At 46.8% G+C, this 19,867-nt stretch overlaps 1 protein-coding gene across 2 annotated transcripts in view; it reads right to left on the reverse strand.

Moving 5' to 3' along the window:
* Nucleotides 1–19,867, reverse strand: part of LOC138951950 (uncharacterized) — a 50,858-nt gene that overhangs the window by 22,124 nt on the left and 8,867 nt on the right. For both annotated transcript variants that reach the window (XM_070323517.1, XM_070323516.1), the window contains exons 5-14: nucleotides 18,615–18,728; nucleotides 17,732–18,315; nucleotides 14,272–15,677; nucleotides 13,866–13,899; nucleotides 10,702–10,986; nucleotides 9,440–10,285; nucleotides 8,654–8,945; nucleotides 5,052–6,426; nucleotides 3,547–3,736; nucleotides 3,042–3,161 (exon numbers count right to left, since the gene is read on the reverse strand). In XM_070323517.1, coding sequence (XP_070179618.1) covers nucleotides 3,042–3,161; nucleotides 3,547–3,736; nucleotides 5,052–6,426; nucleotides 8,654–8,945; nucleotides 9,440–10,285; nucleotides 10,702–10,986; nucleotides 13,866–13,899; nucleotides 14,272–15,677; nucleotides 17,732–18,315; nucleotides 18,615–18,728 — 5,246 coding nt within the window. The remainder of the gene's footprint in view (nucleotides 1–3,041; nucleotides 3,162–3,546; nucleotides 3,737–5,051; nucleotides 6,427–8,653; nucleotides 8,946–9,439; nucleotides 10,286–10,701; nucleotides 10,987–13,865; nucleotides 13,900–14,271; nucleotides 15,678–17,731; nucleotides 18,316–18,614; nucleotides 18,729–19,867) is intronic.

Genomic DNA, 19,867 nt, shown 5'->3' on the forward strand with positions numbered 1-19,867 from the left:
GAGAGCCTGAAGACGCTCTCTCCCGAGTAGGCCGAACCGTCCACGAGACCGTGTCGAACAACATGCCTAGGTAAACAAACCTCTGGGATGGGGTGAGTTCCGATTTTGCCTGATTGACTGAGAACCCCAGAAAAGAAGCCTGGTTCAACACGATCTGAGTGTGCAACTTGCACACTGCCTGACTCTGATTCAACACCAACCAGTCGTCGAGGTACGTCCTGAGACGAATACCTCTCTGTCTCATCAGCACACACAGCTGCCTGATCACCATAGTAAACACCCAAGGTGCCAGCGATAGGCCAAAGGGCAGAGCCCTGAACTGAACAAGAAGGGCAAAGCCCATACGACTCGCATGCTTGACCTTGACCTTCAGCTAAACCTAGCAATGACATCATACACTAAGAACTGCTTTACACATTTTTCCTACCAAAATACATGTGACCTTGACCCAAGGTCAAGGTCATCCAAGGTCATGCAACACAAAGCTGTTAATTCAAGACATAGGAAGTACAATGGTGCTTATTGGCTCTTTCTACCATGAGATATGGTCACTTTAAGTGGTTCACTACCTTATTTTGGTCACATTTCATAAGGGTCAAAGTGACCTTGACCTTGATCATATGTGACCAAATGTGTCTCATGATGAAAGCATAACATGTGCCCCACATAATTTTTAAGTTTGAAACAGTTATCTTCCATAGTTCAGGGTCAAGGTCACTTCAAAATATGTATACAATCCAACTTTGAAGAGCTCCTGTGACCTTGACCTTGAAGCAAGGTAAACCAAACTGGTATCAAAAGATGTATCATATATAGGTGAGGTATTGAATCTCAAAAACTTCAGAGAAAATGGGAAAAATGGGAAAAATAGCTGTTTTTTAGACAACATTTATGGCCCCTGCGACCTTGACCTTGAAGCAAGGTCAAGATGCTATGTATGTTTTTTGGGGCCTTGTCATCATACACCATCTTGCCAAATTTGGTACTGATAGACTGAATAGTGTCCAAGAAATATCCAACATTAAAGTTTTCCGGCCGGACGGCCGGGGGGGACGGACGGACGGACGACTCGGGTGAGTACATAGACTCACTTTTGCTTCGCATGTGAGTCAAAAATCTGATGAACCCAGCGAAAGCAAAGCCACTTTCTGTCGGTGGGGTGCATGAGGACGTGAAAGTAGGTGTCCGTCAAATCCACCGAGGTGGCCCAGTCGCCCGGGCGAAGGGCTTCCCTGACTGAGGCCGGGGTTTCCATACGGAATTTGATCTTTCTGAGGAACGTGTTGAGCAGGGAAAGATCCAGAACAGGCCTCCACCTGCCCGAAGCCTTGGGAACTACGAACAGCCGTCCATAGAACCCTGGGGAGGTGTGAATGACAATCTCCTCCACAGCAGCTTTTGCCAGCAGCGAATCGATCTCCGCCTGTAAGACAGACTTGGCCTCCGGACTGGCCGGGAAACGAAAGGGAGGAGGCTCCCTGGTTAAGGGGGCCTTGTCTTCCTCCCACAAAAGCCTGAAGCCCGACCGCACCACCCCTACTATCCACTGGCTGTGCACTGACGCCTGCCAATGGGATAGAGCCCTGGAGGGGCCCCCTGCCACAACAAGTGTGGGGGGTGAGGGGGTGGTGCGACTGGGAGCGCATCATTGGGGGTTGGGCTTACGAGCCCCCCCCCTGCCCTTTCCGAACGACGGCTTTTTCGGATAAGGGGCCCCCCGAGAGGGTGCCGCCGTGTTAGCCTGCTCTTTCGGGCGTTGGGAATTGTGTTGCTTCTTGTTTTTGGACGAAGAATAAAACTGAGACTTCTGGGGGGGCTTTGCCGAAAACCCCGCCAAATGCCTTGCCTCCTGCAGCTTCTTCTGCCGGGCATCCAGGGCCACCCTCCCCAGGAGGGAGCCTTCAACAAACGGGGACGACCGCAGAGAATCTACGGTCGACTGCTGAGAAAACCCCGGTAGAAGGTAGAAGGGGTCGGACCGAGATGGCCAGGAGCACTCGAGCAGTGCGAAGAAGAAGCAGAAAGGCCTTCCGCGGCTGCCGAAGAGGCCGGTACCAAACGTGCCAGAGAGGAAGAATCCCTAACAGACGGGGGCAGTGCAAGCCCCGCCTCCTGTGACGCCAGCTGCTTAGTGATAAAAACACAAAGTTCATCTTTAAGCGAGTCTAGGGCCGAAGGCCCAGGCAAATTATCTTTAAGAGGAGATGCGTGCTGAGGGGGAATGGGAACCAGAAAAGTAGTACTGTTAGCCGGGTCTTCAACCCGCATAGCGGGTAGGTCAAACTCTTTCTTTTCTTTTGACTTTCCTTTACCTTTACCCTTTCTAACAGGGCGAAGAGCCAAGTCGCCTTCCTGCCTCGCACTGATCGAGCTTGCTATCGGCCATAATGGCTTGACTAAGTCAACAAACAGTCACACAGAAAAAATATCTGCACGTGTCTGTTAAAGCAAGCACAAAATACAATTACAACCAAAAAAGGAAAGGTCTCACCAAAACAGCGAACAGGTAAAGCCCCCAAGACACCAGCTAGTCCAACAGACAGGCCAGTAAAAGAAGGCCGCGAGAGTAGTAAATCCAAACACGTCCGACCGTGAGTAGTCGAAAGTCGAGAATGATTCTTCAGGATGCTGCCGCCCACGTGGCGCGCGGGGTATTGTGAGTAACCAGGCTGGGTCAGGCCATGGCAACGGCTATGGCGTCTTTTTTAGCTTGGTTACCACCCTACAAGGGCAGGTAATTTGAGTAGTTTTTCGACATCTAGCATGTGAGATCAAAGTCAATGCATTTATGAGAATTGGGTAAAGAATATGTAATTTAATCAAGGCATTAGGATTGTTTTAACTTTCGCTGATTTCTGTGAAATCGTGGTGTACCATGCCTAAATGGTGTAAGTGCAGTTTACTTGTCTTTCAAAGGTAAGCAACAGTGGTAAAAAATACCTTCAAGCAATAAACTCAACGCCCTTTTTCAAGTTAAAGATACATTTTCATAGAGTGGGAGACCATGGGCTGATAAGAGTACAAATACCCTGTGTGCTTACCTTCTTAGTGACTTTCTTGCCAGTGTCTGGGTCGGTCTCTTTCTTCTCCACCTCTACCATGAAGTAGTCGTCCAGTGACAGCATGCGGGGAGTGCTCCCTCCGTTGGAAATTTCTTTCTCCTGAAAACACGCTTCAAATAAAAACTGCTCTGCACACAAATACCTTTTAAGCTAAGTGGTTGCTACAATTCAGCAATTAGGAACCCTCCGAAAGCCGACTATGACTGCATGACTACCAAATTCGTGGAGGAAAAAACCCACTATACACATAGAAGTCTACTTGTGTAAAAATATGACCGCATAATGGAATTGCAGCCCCAAAATGCAGAAGAAAGAGCAATTAAAACTATGCATACAATTTTTGTTAACCCATGTTTTGCTTCATGAGAACATACCTCACAGAATCACAGACACACACACGCATGCACAAACACATACACAGACACACACACAAATCCACTGAACAACCTTGGACACAGTGAAACGTTCTTCTCAAAACTCTCACCCTCAGTAGCTTGCTGACGTAGGTTTTCCCGCTGCCTGGTAAACCCCGCACGATGACAACTAGATGGGGAGGGCGGGTCTTACGGCCAGGATTACAGATCAGGTCCTCCACTTTCTCCCTCTCAGTCCCCGTGGGAGCAACAGGTGGCGTGTGGAAATCGCGAGGAGATCGGTTGAAGTCACGTGGAGACCTAAAGTAAAAATTCAGATTATTTTTAATACAGTGGAACCCCCCTTTTATTGTTTTAAGACCCTGCAATTTAAGGTATCTTCCGTTTCAAGACCCTCCTGCTTTATTCATAACCACTGGTAAATAGACCTCCTTTTTAAGACTCCCTCCTTTTTAGGCCAAAACAAAAAAATAGGTCTGTTTACGGTAACATAGGCCAAAAAATAGGGTCGGTAGGTCGGGAAATTTTTTTTTTTTTCTTTCAAAAAACCCCATATTTTTACGTTATTTTGCATTTTTTTCTCTCTTTTTTTTCCCCCCCAAATGCCAAAAAAAAGTCTAGGGTCGCGCGAAAAAAATAGGGTCGGTCGGGTTATCGTAAACAGACAATTTTTTTTGTTTGGCCTTAAGACCCGATTATCTCAGATTTCTCAAGGTCTTAAAAGGTGGGTTACACTGTACAAGGATTCATGTAATGTGAGGTTTTTTCTGCAGCAGGACACCCCCAAATAATAGAAACTATCTGTTGTCCCTTTGTCTATAAATTTGACCAAAATATGCCTGTTACGAATGACACATGCAACATAGGGTCACTTGTGGCTGGTTCCATGCTTGTCTCACAGATGCTAGTGTACGGCGAGGCTCTACCTTTGTACTGCCACCATCCCTTTTAAGTAAGTTTTACATTTCAGCCTGCACCCCCTATTTTTTTTTGTTGTTTTTTTTGTTTAGATCGGTAGTGATTTACTCTTCAAATGTGTGCATATTTCCTTTTTCCAACCTTGGGAGTCTTTACCCTGTTTTCTAAAAACCTAATCACGCTATCCAAAACAAAACTGTGATTGTGAAACAATGGAGAGACCACTTGGACATCCAATGGAAAAGCAGACTTATCTTACACATATTTCACACGAACACCACATAAACTTAAAGGCATATGTACGCGCTCCCGTGTTTACAAAGTGTAGTTTGCCCATAATCGATGTCAAACGCACCATAAGACCATATAATGACGATATGTCACCATGCGCGGACCATAATACATGCATTACAGCTTGTTCTAGCCTCTGAAAAAGTGAGGATGTCAACAAAGCCGCGGTGTTAGCTCCCTTGCATCAACGTTACATGTGTTGCCAAATCTATAAATAGGACGATCAAGATCAAAATGAAAATTAACATATCTCAACATTGAAGGGGTCCTAGACCACAATATTTTGCAGGGAACTTAATTTAGCATGTCTCCAGCTGTTGGTAAAGCAATTAGCGTGTATAGTCATCGAGTACATATGCCTTTAAAAATAACACTTCACTCATTCAGAAAAAAATAAAGCACAAACCTATCCTTTGATCCACCGCGTTCAGGATCTCGTAGGCGATCGACCTCACGTGGACGACCCAGACCACGATCCGGGAAATCAGGTCTCAAATCTGGTGGAGGTCGGTCTAAGACTGCTTTTACTGGAACGTCCGGTCTACTACTTCTGTCGGGTCTGGGAGTAGACTCAGATCTGGCAACAGAATCCCTATCTCTTCCCACAGGATCTCTAACACTTTCTTTGGGCTGAGGACCTTGCTCTCTCCCTGGCTGGTCTCCGTCTCTTCCAAACTGATCACGACCTCTTCCAACAATTTCCGGTTCTCGTTCTGCAGGGTTTGATTTTCCAAAGGGTTCTCTTTCCTTCCCGGCAGAGTCTCTTTCCCTTGCTGATGAATCTCTATCTCTATCTCTTCCAAGAGGCTCTCTGACTCTTCCAAATGGATCCCTATCTCTGCCGAAAGAATCTTTGTCCCTTCCAGGAGGCTCTCTGTCTCTACCAAATGGATCTTTGTCTCTTCCAAGAGGTTCTCTGTCTCTACCAAACGGATCTTTGTCCCTTCCAGGAGGTTCTCTGTCCCTACCGAATGGATCTTTGTCCCTAGCAAGAGGTTCTCTGTCTCTACCAAATGGATCTTTGTCCCTTCCAAGAGGTTCTCTGTCCCTACCAAAGGGATCTCTGTCCCTCCCAAGAGGTTCTCTGTCCCTACCAAACGGATCTCTGTCCCTCCCAAGAGGTTCTCTGTCCCTACCGAAAGGATCTCTATCCCTTCCAAGAGGTTCTCTGTCCCTACCGAAGGGATCTCTGTCCCTTCCAAGAGGTTCCCTGTCTCTTCCATGAAGGTCTCGGTCCCTTCTGTATCGATCATCCCTTCGATCTCGGTCCTGCCTATCTCTGTCAAACCTGCCTCTGCCTCCATCAGATCTATCTCTGTCTCTCTCACCAAACCCTGCATCTTCAGGCCTGTTTAACCTGTCATAAGAGCTCGAGCGGTCTGACCCTCTCTCAGATCTATCAGGACGCTCATCTCTGGTTGAACGGTTATCTCTGTCACTGAACGGATTTAACCTATCCTCTTCACCTCGATCTGTTCTTTCAGGAAACGGGGGTCTGTCAAAGCGATCTCTAAAGCCTCTATCAAGTTCAAAGCGTGATCGAGATTCAAAGCTGCTTCTGTCGCCAAGCACGTTCTTGTCATCTGGATATTGTGACGTTCCTTCCCCTCTCAGGTCTGAGAATCTTGAGCTTGTGTCATTCCGTGGATAACGTGAGTCCAGATCTGGTTGATCCGATTGCCGATCTCGACTACGTTCAAATTTATCTGCTTCCCTGTCGAGGTCTGCAAGTGGGTCGTCCGTCTTGGTGCCGTGGCCATAATCGATCACCTCCAGCTTGACTGCACGACAAATACACACACGTTAAAAAAGTCAACATGAAATTAAAAGAAAGAAATATGAAGAGTAGGTAGTTTAAAAGCAAACTTTCATACCCTTGTTTTGTAAGCACTAAAAGATATACAATACTGATACACACAGCCTAGCGGCTATCTCACCAGTAATATTCTACCACTGATATGACAAAGTAAGGAAGGCAAACTTCAAAATTCTTTTTCAGTTCCTGGGATACATGCAGAAGAAGTGACAGAATGTTTACGTGACACCATTATTTGTATTATGACGTCTTCACAAACTAAGTTCTGCTTTTGAAGTCAGAGATTTCACTTCACAAGAGAGGGCCAAGATGAGACGTCTTGGCTTGTTTAGTCGGTGTGGTTTGTCCTTCAGCAAAGCAATAGCTATTCAGTCATTAAAGCCGTGTCTCAGGAGCAAATCTTGCTATATCAGAAAGTCAGAAAGTCACATCTTTGTATTAATCCCAAACTGGGACATCCTTTATGTTTGAGCTGCAAACTGTGAACGACCAGGAATGCATCCAGCACAAGAACAAGTCAAAGACACACAATAAATCAATAAAAAATAAAATCAATAAAATAATAAATAAATCAATAAAATAATAAATAAATATACTGTTCAAAAAAAGAAACGCATAGCTTGTAATATTTGGTTAATTTAGTTATATGGCTACAAGGATATCCACCAAACTGCGGAAAATGTTTATCTGGTCGTAGACCTTTCGTCCATTGCCACAAGTGAGCTCTGCACGTGACGCATGCGTTATCAGTGGCTACAATGTCAAAATTGCTCATTTGGCATGACCACTCGTCATGCTTCAGTGTAATCTCGTGAAACTCGGGGAATATTGAGCTCTCACCATGTCTTCCAAAACCCATAAAAGCGGATTGTTCGCCACAAAGAAATCAGACGACAATTCAGCGACGAAAGATGGCCCGATTGAGCAGAGAAGACCGCCAAATTGCATTGGGTCGTTTACAAGCAGGCCAAAGTCAAAGTGCAATCGCCAGGCACTTCCACGTGTCCCAGAGCACCATCAGTAGACTGTGGGTCAGGTTTCAAGCCACTGGCTCCGTTGCTGACTTGCCACGAGCGGGAAGACCAAGGGCGACAACTGCTGCTCACGACCGCTTCATACGGCTCCGCCACCTCCGGAATCGTTTCCTGTCGGCCTCATCTTCTGTCCAGGCTCTCCCCGGGCCACACCGATTATCGGACCAGACCGTGCGGAACCGCCTGCATGAAGCTGGTTTGAGAGCTCGCAGACCTCACAGAGGAGCTGTCCTCACCCGCCGCCATCGCCAGAACCGAGTGCAGTGGGGCAACCAGCACCTTCGCTGGACCGTCCGGAATCACTGGAGACACGTGTGGTTCAGCGACGAGTCCTACTTCCTGCTCCAGCGACATGATGGTCGGAGGAGGGTCTACCGGAGAGTAAACGAACGTTACGCGCCCAACTGTGTGGATGAGGCACCCGTTCATGGTGGTGGAGGCGTCATGGTGTAGGGGAGCGATCAATACCGCTGGAAGGAGCACCCTGGTGCACGTCCAAGGGCGCATAACTGCCCAGCGATACGTGGAGGAAATTCTGCGCCCACACGCCCTTTCTCTTCTGGCTGACCAGGATGCCATATTCCAGCAGGACAACGCTCGCCCGCACACAGCACGACTCACCACCCAGTTCCTCACCGACCACCATGTCCAGGTGCTTCCCTGGCCATCCATGTCGCCAGACATGAACCCGATAGAACACCTCTGGGATGAATTGGACAGACGTGTGCGCAGGCGAGAAGAAGCGCCGGCAAATCACCGCGATCTATTGCAGGCACTTCAGGAGGAGTGGGACACCATCCCACAGCAAGATATCCGGCATCTGATCCAGTCCATGCCCAGAAGGTGCCGGGCAGTTGTTGCTGCTCAAGGCAGTCACACCCCCTACTGACTTGACAGCCTCGGCACCCAATCGTATTGATTGACTGATTGATTTGAAGATGCAAATGAACTGTGTGTGCATTCAACTGTGTCCATACCAAATTTCAAACAAATAATCTAAATATTGGATTTTCTGTTAATGTTTTCGAAAAATAAAACAAATTTGGCAAGTAGCAGCTATGCGTTTCTTTTTTTGAACAGTATAGATAAAGTAATAAAAAAAAATTGTTTAAAATTAAATACTGGAAAAAAAAAAGAAAAAAAAGTGAAAGAACAAACCTGCGGGAGTAGCATCTTCAGTAGCAGCTTTACCAGCAGGGCCGTGACCGTAGTCAATACTTTCTGCTGGAACAAATAACCGTGGTTCCGGCTCTGCAGGAGGAGGGGGAGCGAGAGGGAGGCCTTCTCGTTCTCGACCCCAAGGGAGCCGGTCATATGGGTCACTGTAGGGGTCTTCTCGCAACCGCCTTTCTCTCAGGAGAAGTTCGCGCTCAAGGTATGGGTCGTAATCTGGAGCGTAGGGGTCTCTCAAGCGGGCATAAGGGTCCAATGGATCTAAAGGATCCACAGGCTGCGAGAAGATACAAAATAACCATATTAATTGTTATGAGGAGCATGTCTTAGTCTTCATAAACAATTGAATTTATACACTAACATTTTCCAATTCAATTTTTCAAATACCGAATTTACATCAGGTCAGAGAAATTTTACAGATCATGTCTCAAGACACCCTAATTTGTAAAGTTTCTAGTTTTCATGCTTTCTTGCCTTCATAATTATATCAAGTTACAACATGTTGAAAGAATTATACCGATTTTTAAGTCTCACACAACCATGTCTGTTGCCAAGAGCAAACAAGAATTCAATAAGCGTGTCGAGAAGTGAACGGATGATGATTTTAGTTTCTGTCATCCTTGAAAATCAATGCACAGAGCCTTTAATACTGAACGAATGATGATTTCAGTTTCTGTCATCTCTGAAAAACCAATGCAGAGAGCCTTTTATCGTTATCTGATTCTTATTCAATGCAAAGAGGTTTTGAACCATGAAACAAAAGCAACTCACCGGTCGGCGATAGGGGTCGACGGGGTACGCTGGATCCCTCAGCCTGTCAGCCAGGGGTGGAGGCCAGTCCCCTGGGATTGGAGGTCTTCGCGGTAGATCTGGATCAGCCTCTAGCAGCTCAGAACCACCCCAAGGGTCTTGTCCGCCGGGCCCCATCTCTGTCTCTCTGTCCATCGGGAACTGTCCCATGCCTCTCCCTAGCCCAGGAGGGCCTCCTCTGCCTCGCCCAAACGGCCCACCCATTTCTTCCTCGTCAAAACCTGGCCCTTCTGCACCAAACCCTCTGCCTCTACCCCCTCTGCCCATCCCTCCATCGTCAAAAGGTCCCCCCCTTCCTCTGCCGCGGTCGCCGAAAGGTCCTCCCCTACCACGCCCGCCATCAAAAGGACCTCCTCTCCCTCGGCCACCGTCATCAAAAGGACCTCCTCTCCCTCGGCCACCATCATCAAAAGGACCTCCTCTCCCTCGGCCACCGTCATCAAAAGGACCTCCTCTCCCTCGGCCACCATCATCAAAAGGACCTCCTCTCCCTCGGCCACCGTCATCAAAAGGACCTCCTCTCCCTCGGCCACCGTCATCAAAAGGACCTCCTCTCCCTCGGCCACCGTCATCAAAAGGACCTCCTCTTCCTCGGCCACCGTCATCAAAAGGACCTCCTCTCCCTCGGCCACCGTCATCAAAAGGACCTCCTCTCCCTCGGCCACCGCCATCAAAAGCACCGCCTCTACCCCTGCCGCGGTCGCCGAATGGGCCTCCTCTCCCGCGGCCACCATCGTCGAATGGACCGCCTCTCCCTCTGCCAGGGTCACCGAATCCTCGGCCTCTTCCACGCCGGTTGTCGCCCATCTGTTAAAACATAATGAAAAAAATCAGTATGAGTTGAGAATACCACAGTCATTATTAGACTGATGAACATGAAGATCTCTCTAACCATTTCTTACTGTCAAATCTCCAGAGCCCAAACCCCTGCTTCCTCATAAACTTGCTCTTGTCTGTAAAACCTTAAGCTCATAAACTTTCTTGTGCTCCTTTTTGTAAAACCTGATGATCAATAATCAATCTCAATTTGAGGCATAATCTAAAGCACTGTTTTCTTGATTAAAGCCATGTCAGGATTTTTCTCTTGGCATTGTTGTTGTCCAATCAGCCCTTCTTTTCTTATACACAAAACAAATATTGATTCTTAGAAATTTAGGACTGTAAATTGAAAAGCTAATTCTGGTGTTTCAGTTTCACTGTAAGCTCCATCCCAAAACACCCACCCATTCGCCTTGACGAGCATCAAAGTCTTGGCTTTCATCCTCTGCTTGGTGAAAACCTCCACGGCCTCTGCCTCGGCCACGATCAAAGCCCTGACCCCTTCCTCTACCCTGTCCAAAGCTCCATCCCTGTGGTTCCTCCTCCTCCTCTTCTTCCTCCTCCTCTTCATAGCCTCCCCCTCTGCCAAAGGACAACGGCAGCTTGTCCCCCAGGCCCAGCTCCTTTCCACTCAGAGGAATGGCCTTGGGAACATCCACAGGAGCTTCTTGTCCCAAGCCCCGGCCCTCCTGAAACCAAAGCAGATTTTGTTAGGTTTCAAATGCACAGACTATCTCTATCAGCTATCTTGCTACAAGAATCCATCAGTGTTGAACTTTTCCCAGACACAGAAGACAAAAAATCAGTTCGACCTGGATTCAAAATATATTGGTCAAAATGTCCTGGCCAGAAACATATCCCATGTGTCAAAGCTATCCGACATTCAACCGGCATGGGGTCAGAACAATGTGTCAGATCAAAACAGTATGCGTAAATGTCTGAAGACCCGATGCCTGGGAACAACCTTGATCCATACAAGCTCAGGGTTCCACATCACGTAGAATCGAAAATTTTAAAAGTAAATTTTCATTTGATTAATATACTTACCCGAATCACATAAAGCATTGACGTAGTCTGAGATGCTAAGGTCTGAAAGGGCTACCCGTCTTAAACAATTTAAAGGGAAGCAACCCAACCACAAAAAAGGTTAAGGTAGCCATGGTAATGACCACAGACCGGGGGAGTTACCTCCCACTGGTGTGTATTACGTCACTACCGCTCCTCAACACGTGGTCAAGATCATACGGCTTTAAAGAAAACTAGAAAACCATAAGCGGGGTCGGCGGGAGGGCATAAACTATGTCATTCGGGTAAGTATATTAATCAAATGAAAATTTACTTTTAAAATGTTCGATTAAATTCATATTCTTACTCCAAATCACATAAAGCAGATAGCTTCAACAAGGCGGTGGGAATCTAAAAAATACCCTGAAGAGGACTTGACCCGCTTCTGCTTGCCGCAAGCCGGGCGTAGAAAGGGAAATGTCCTGTCGAGTCCCGACGACGTTTCTCAAAATTGATGAAACATCGTCTGCCTTCAAAAAAGCTGTTCGTAGAACATCATAGCATCCTCCTGAACTGAGGACTGCTAAAGTCGATGCCCGAGTACTAGAATAGTGCACTCTACCTGGTGCTGGAGGAAGGGCTGCCACAGCTTCAAGCACAACCTTGAGCTTAGACGGAAATCCAGAACGTGTCTGCTCGCTAGCCAGAGACTGTGCATCAGAATCATCAAGCGACGGACTGATGAACTGGATGACCGGAAACCCATACACCCGGAAGCCGTCCTAACTCACACCCTGACTGGAATGAGGGGGAAAGTAAGACGAGGCAAAACCCGAAGCAACCGGAACTGAATAGGCAGTAGCCCCAACACCCAACGGGTGGAGTGACATTTGCCCTGGCCGAGGCTGAAAGCCTGTATGCCCGTAGGCCAGCCGCTGTTCCTCACTCACCGACATCCGAGAGGAAGCGTCAGGAAGAGGAACAGTGTATACGGACAGAGCCGGAAAAGCAACAGACGAAGCCGCACAATGCGGAAGCGAAGGTTGCGTGGACTGGGGCCGGAAGCCCGAACGCCTGTAGGCCAGTCCTCGGTCAACTCCAGTCAAGACCTCTACGTGTGTTTGAGATGGAGGACCTATGCTTCCGGTAAAAACCGGAAGCGCAGCTCAGAAAACGGATGCTGCCTTTGCTCTGAAACGGCCGTGCACGCAATGTGAATTGGGTGAGTCAGAACAGAAGTTTGCGGGTTGTGATCCTGCACCAAGGAACTGTCTCCCAGAAGGGAGCATCCGTTAGCCTCACGAGGGCTGGTGGACCAGTTTGACTTACTGCAGCGTCAACCACGGAGGCAGAAGACGAAGAAGCGGTAGCCTTTTCAGACCTTAGCATCTCAGACTAAGTCAATGCTTTATATGATTCGGAGTAAGAATATGTAATTTAATTAAGGGTATAATACCCTTTGACCCTCCAAATCACGTACGAGATGCTCTCTGAAGAGGTATAAATACGTAACTGTTTTCTTCTAAAGAGGTAAACAAACGTACGAGTCAAACGCTGAAAGGGGTATAGCCTTTGCTAGTTTACAAGCAACAGCACGCAGGCCGCCTGCTCTACCGAGACCACTAAAGTACACGCCGTGTTCGTACCACTCCTCTGTCGACACTGACACGCCGTGAAGCAGAGGTTGCCTCCCTTGTCCTCAAACTGAGCGATATCTTTAAAATCATCTCGATGGCACTGTTCGCTTTAGCCTATCCGGTGCTGTCGCCTGCTCAAAAAAATGCCTCGCAAAACGAAAGAACCGACCTCACTCATACCCAGTGAAAAATCTGGAAGGGGTATAAAAACCCTTTACTTTTTTCCTGAAAGAATATGAATACCCTTGACTTTTAGGTTTGTGTGGAACCCTGCAAGCTTTATTATTACTGAGAACTACAAAGTACACACACAAACACACATTACAGTAAAAATAGAAATTCAAGTCTAGAACACAATTGTTTGTTCGTTCATGGGCTGAAACTCCCACGGCTTTTACGTGTATGACCGCTTTTAACCGCCATTTAGGCAGCCATACGCCGTTTTCGGAGGAAGCATGCTGGGTATTTTCGTGTTTCTATATCCCACCGAACTCTGACATGGATTACAGGATCTTTTTCGTGCGCACTTGGTCTTGTGCTTGCGTGTACACACGGGGGTGTTCGGACACCGAGGAGAGTCTGCACACAAAGTTGACTCTGAGAAATAAATCTCTCGCCGAACGTGGGGACGAACTCATGCTGACAGCGGCCAACTGGATACAAATCCAGCGCGCTACCGACTGAGCTACATCCCCGCCCCGTCTAGAACACAATGAAAACAATAGTTGTATTTTGCTCCCCCGAAAGCAGCGTATAGGCTAAATGGCGGGGTAAAAACCGTCATACACATAAAAACCCACTCAGGCAAAAGACACGAGTTTCAGCCCATGAACGCAGAAAAAGAAGAAATATTTTGTATTTGTTTAAGTTCTCACTGTCTGAGGCTTGACAAAAAGTATTTGGGACCACCAAACGTGTACAAGTACCTGCTCAAGAGAGTCCTCCTCAACCTCAGGTTTCCTGTAAACATAAAAAATACTCAAATGAAAAGAATGTAGACAAATAAATGAAATACAGTATCGAATTATGCAAACGTTCTGGCATATTAGCCTAAATGTAAATACAACAGTCAAAAATCCATGTTAATTTTAAAACTACAACTGTCTCTAGGATGTTGCTCGCTTTCCAATCCCATCCCCTCCCCTTCCCCACATCCCTTATAAAACCGATTACCTTAGTAGTACATATACTGGCAAACCTGAATAAGGTCTCCCCCGGAAATATACATAAAAGTTTACTTGTGCAAACACACGAGTGTATGCGAGTTCCAGCTCATGAATGCAGAAGAACAAGAAGAATCAAGTCTGATAAAGTAAACATTAAAACACTTACTCAGAATCATCGTCTTTGCCAAGCCGCTGTTTTATGATATCCTCATCAAATTGCATGGACAGCAGAGACACAGGACCTCCACCTCGTCCACGACCTCCAGGACCAGGAAAGCCTTGACCCCTTCCCCTAGGACCCGGCGGCCCCTGGAATCCCCCGCGGCCTCTGGAAGAGTCGAATCCCTGAGGTCCTCCTCTGGGTGGTCCCCCTCTTGGTGGCCCGCCTCGACCACGGGCTGAAAACTGGTCGCCATAACCACCCACGTCAAAAGGTCCCTGATCTTCGGTCCCTTGACCATCACCCCACTCGTCCTCATGGAAGCTTCCAGATCCTTGGTTAAAGCCTTGGTTAGGACCTTGCCAAGGACCTCCTCTCCCTCTCTGTCCCGGTCCACCTCTGCCTGGGAACTGGCCTGGACCGCCACGCCCTTGGTTACCTGGCCCACCCCTTCCTCCCATCCCCGGCCCCTGAAATGACTGTGGCCCCCCAAACCTCGACTGCTGCCCCGGGAAGCTTTGATTTTCTCCATACTGATCCATGTTTTGATTTTCACCATTGTCATCGTAATCTCCCTGTGGGTAATCATCACCAAAGTTTCCACCAGGACCTCCGAAGCCCTGAGGCCCACCTCTTGCTCTGCCTCGCATGGGTGGTCCACCACGGCCATTGAATCCATCTGGTCCCATGCCCCTGCCTCTGAATCCGCCGCGATTCATGCCGCCTGGGCCACCACGGTCCATTCCGCCGCGCCCGCCAAACCCACCTCGGCCCATTTCTCCAGGCCCCCTTTGGTCCATGTCACCAAACCCTCCCTGGTCCATCCCAGGGCCCATGTTATCGCGACCGCCAGGGCCCATGTCTTTGTAACCACCTTGGTTCATGTCTTCCTGGCCACCGTAGCCTTCCTGACCCATGCCTCGTCCACGACCACCCATGTTGTCAAAGCCTCCCCGCCCCTGGTTGGGGAGCATTCCCCTGCCGCCCCTGTTGCCGTGGAAGGGCCCTCCTTGACCCCCTTGCCAGGGCCGATTCTGATCCTGCCAGCCCCCATCATCACCGTACTGGTTGCTGTCCTCCTGGCCGTACTGTCCTTGGTTATCGTAGTTCTGCCACCCCGGACCGCCCTGGTAATTCGGTTCTCCTTGGTAGTTGTGTGGACCACCTCCTTGTAAGTTTGGAGGGCCACCTCCTCTGCCGCGAAAGTTCCCCGGTCCTCCTCCTCCTCTTCCACCAGGGAAGTTTGGCGGTCCTTGGCCTCCGTAGTTGGGTCCCTGAAATCCTTGTGGATCTTGGTACTGGTTTGGGAAGTCCTGAACGTTGGGGTTGCTGTCATCTGGTCCATTTTCGTCAAGTTCCATGTCATCTTCCCCAGCCTCACCAAAATCTGAGGGCTTGCCTGGCTTGGGGCCCTGAAATCACAGAGCAGATTGTCAACTGGTGGGGACAGGTTAATTGATGTCTGGAGTAGGATGACGCACAAAGCTTCTGCACCTAATGATGAAACTACTCATTATAAAGTCTGAAACTCTAAAACATACAATTTCTCATTTGCAAGAGAAGTTTTCAAACAAACAGGTATCCTTGAAAAAAAAAAAAAAACCACAACCACAAAAACAAAATAATTGTAAGGTCCTGAACAAACACAAAAACTCTCAAGCAATAAGGTTGGACCACACACACACACACAGAGACTGAAGAAGTAACTGAGCCTGTGACAAAAGGTCGTTCGGTATACCCTTGTGCATTTGCAAAGAAAATAAAATGTTTTCACAAAAGCTTTACTATTTTTGTGTTGGTTTGTTGTTTTGAATATACCCATGAGAGATACATATGACAACATGTTGATGTCTGTGAATCTGGATGTTATTAAAAAAATAAAAAAAAGTATAAATATGTTCTTTGTTTCCCTCCTGAGAACGTGTCCGGTGTGTTCACCACCTACTTTGTTGATAAAAAAAAAAAATCCAAAATCATAAGCACTAATTTTTAGCAAGTAACCACACAACTGAGGTTTGAAAAATACACCCCAGTCAACATTATGGTTAAAGCTGTTGTAAATTCGGATGATTTTGACCCAAAAGAATCAGTCAGTCGGTTGTGACTCGCGTATGTCCCACTGATGTGTTTCCCATTTATCTTTTTTTGTTTTCACCTGATCGCTTCCTGAACAAGTTTAAACATGTTTTCCTTTATAAACAACAGTAATAACGATAAAACCATATACTGCATATAGGAAAGTTTGAACATCACCGGTATTTTGAAAAAATGTGTGCCGTGGCTGATAGTTTGTCCGAACGTCACGACCAAAGATTCACCGATTTTTCCACTACACAATGCGTAGCTGGTCCGATCTTAGCTTTTGCATAAACCAGAACATGCCGGATGTAAGGAGAGCCTCGCTTTCAGTTTCAAAAATGGCCACACGAAAACGTGAAGGTAAGAGACTGTAGTATGTCCGTTTGATTCTAGTTTGTTAATAACACCACGACCGACAGAATCGTCACAACCAACTACTGCTTTGACTATTGTTCACATTTAAAAGTATGTCCATTGCAGGGTGGTGACAACCAACAGCGGAAATGATGTTTTTGTAACTAATATCAAAAGACATGTTCCTTTTTATACTTTAATTCTAGAAAAACAACATTGCCATGTGTGTTAGCTGCTACAGAGATATATATCTGATGTTTTATATCCAAATCTTGCACATTTCATTTATCCGAATATGTCCATTCCTGTTTAGCGACAACCAACAGCACAAATGTGTACCCATGTTCATGCTGTCATGTTATGACAATTATTTTGTGTGTTGATTGAAGGAAATAAAGGTATTTGACGGCCGGCCGGCCGGCCGGCCAGCCAGCCGGCCGGCCGAACGGACGGACGGACGGACGACTCGGGTGAGTACATAGACTCACTTTTGCTTCGCATGTGAGTCAAAAAACTGAGGTCAGTTTTGGTGGTTCTATTTGATGCGAGTGGAAATAATCAAGATGTGTGAGTGTTGGTAGTCACAGTGGACATATTATTACATCATATAAACACAATATATTTCGACAATCTTGGATGAATTTTAACAGGGATAGTTATATACCTTTGTTTCAGTAAGTTTTAACTGTTGTTTTAAACTTTGGAGATGTTTTTGCCTTTATTTTTTGTGAACTAGTTTGTCTTGTGTCACAACCAACAATCTCAAATTATTCGACTAACAACTGATAAAATCATGTCAAGTGTTGCTCAAAGTATCTTTTAACACGTTTCCAGATAGCCAAAGGACACAACTTAAAACATGCACAAACTGAACACTTTAAATCCATTTTGGAAATTGTCACTTTCAGTCCCGATTGTCAACGACCTTTTGTCACAGGCTCAAATACAATGACAACAGAAACGCAGTCACCGCACTAGTCAGTGTCAGCACACTGACGAAACTGTTTTTGCACAAACACAAACAGACCCTCACCTCTTGTCCAGCAACAGCAGGACCTCCTGGAATAAGAGGTGGTCGGCCTCCCCCGTCTCCCCTCCCACCTTGGCCAGACGGCCCAGCTGAAGATTCCCCTGGCAGTGGTCTGTACTGACCCTGTCCCTGGCTGTTAAAACCCCCAGCAGAGAACGGTTGGTTGGGTCCTGGTCCACCTGGCCCCTGCTGCCTGGGGCCTCCTGGACCCGCCGGCCCTTTGGGTCCTTGGAACTGACCGGGGCCCGGTGCATGAGGACCTTGAAACTGGTTTGGACCAGGAGGCCTGGGACCTTGACCCGGTGCTCCCGGACCTTGAGCGCCTGCAGCCTGAGGCCCTTGGAATTGACCAGCACCTGGTGGCTGAGGACCGATGAAGGAGGTTGCACCAGGAGGCCTAGGACCTTGGGGGCCTGCTGCCAAGGGTCCACTGACAGGCGGAGCAGCTGAAGAATGTCCAGGTCCCTTGACAGCATCATGGATGACTTTCTTGCGAGACTCCAGGTCCGCACGCCGATCTTCCATCTGCTGCTCGTACTCTTTCCACTGCGCTAGGTACTGCCCAAACTGCTCCTGGTTGGGGTGATCTGCCGAGGTGAATAAAACGTCTGTTAGCAAATCACTTCAACGTGGGAAGCAAACCAAAACATGTCCCATTTCTGTATTCACTTATCTTTAAAATTTGAAATCCCTTTATTATCATTTTTTGAACCAACTGCTTCTGTGTCAGGTTACAAACTTTAAATTCTTCTCACATGTCAACATTATGATCACTTACTTATTGACTTTATCTTTACCTTTTGAAATCACTTCCTTATTATCTTTTGAACCAACTACTTCTGTGTCATATATATTCAAAATATTAAATTCTTCTCTCATCACTTACTTTTGTTTTGATTTTTCCAGTCATAATACTGCTGCTTCCACTGGTCGTACTGCACGTTAAACTCTGCCTCTTCCTGAAACAGCTCATCCATCTGAGCTTTCAGAACAGGATCCACTGCAAAGTTCATGTGACAGTTGATCATATTTTTCCCCACATTAAAAAATCAAACTAATACATAATCACACACCTTCATGGTTGCCACCCCCAAAAAATAAAAAGTATGTATAAAAAATGAAAGTATGTGGGGTGCAGGGGCAGCACCCCTGCTGGGGGGTACGGGGGGCAACCGTTGAAAAATCTTAAGATCTGAGAGCCATTATTTGGCCTTCCCTGCAAATTATTTACAAAATAATATCCTCCTTCAAAGCAATTGATAACAGCACAACAAAGACTTAATCAATCAACAGACAAATGCCTCATGAACAGTTCAGTTTACGCTGAACAAAAAGTCCTACCTGAAGTCCAAGGAAATTGTTTCCAATCAAAAAGTTTTCAGTTCTGGGATGTTGGGTCTACCTCACTCAGCTCGAGAAACAAAAACTCGTTGCATGAATCCAATGTGAACTTTAACTACCTACCCTTGTCACCACACACACACACCATGACATATTAATTCCGAACCACAGTTTTGAAGTTGGTAAACAGAACAGATTTAAAGTCCAAAAACTAAGCCATATGTAGTTGGTGATAGTCCTCCAAAATGACACTGACAGAAAAAGTGTAGATCTTGAACAATGCAGAACTTCAGAAGTCCAGGAAAAATGTATCAAAAAATGTATCAAAAAGCTTTCAGTTCTGGGATGTCACTCATCATTGATCAAGAAAACAAAAAATCGAGAGTTGCTTGTGTCCTTTTTTTGGGTACAACAGTCTTCTTTTTGCTGAGAGAAGAACTTTGATAGATTTGGAGCAAATGATGCAGAACCCCGTACCAGTCAAATCAATCTTCTTCAGCCAAGTTTGATGCTCTGTGTTTGTGTCATTCTTCTCTGCTAGCCATTCCCACTTCCACTTGTTTTTTATACCCGCCTCCAGTTTCTCAAGCTTAGAGTGATCGTCATCTTCACTGATGTACGGCATGTTGAAGCAAAATTTGCAACGGTTTTCACAACAAACTTTCTCGCATCGACAAATCGCATACACCTAGAAAAATGGCGGCTTTAGCAATGCCCAGATTCTCTCCTCCCGCCAAAAGAGCTTCAAAACTCGAATCGGAATCTCTGGTCAAAATTCAACCAAGCGAAACACGATTT

Source organism: Littorina saxatilis, linkage group LG17 (genome assembly GCF_037325665.1).
Source record: "Littorina saxatilis isolate snail1 linkage group LG17, US_GU_Lsax_2.0, whole genome shotgun sequence".
Lineage (NCBI taxonomy): Eukaryota > Metazoa > Mollusca > Gastropoda > Littorinimorpha > Littorinidae > Littorina > Littorina saxatilis.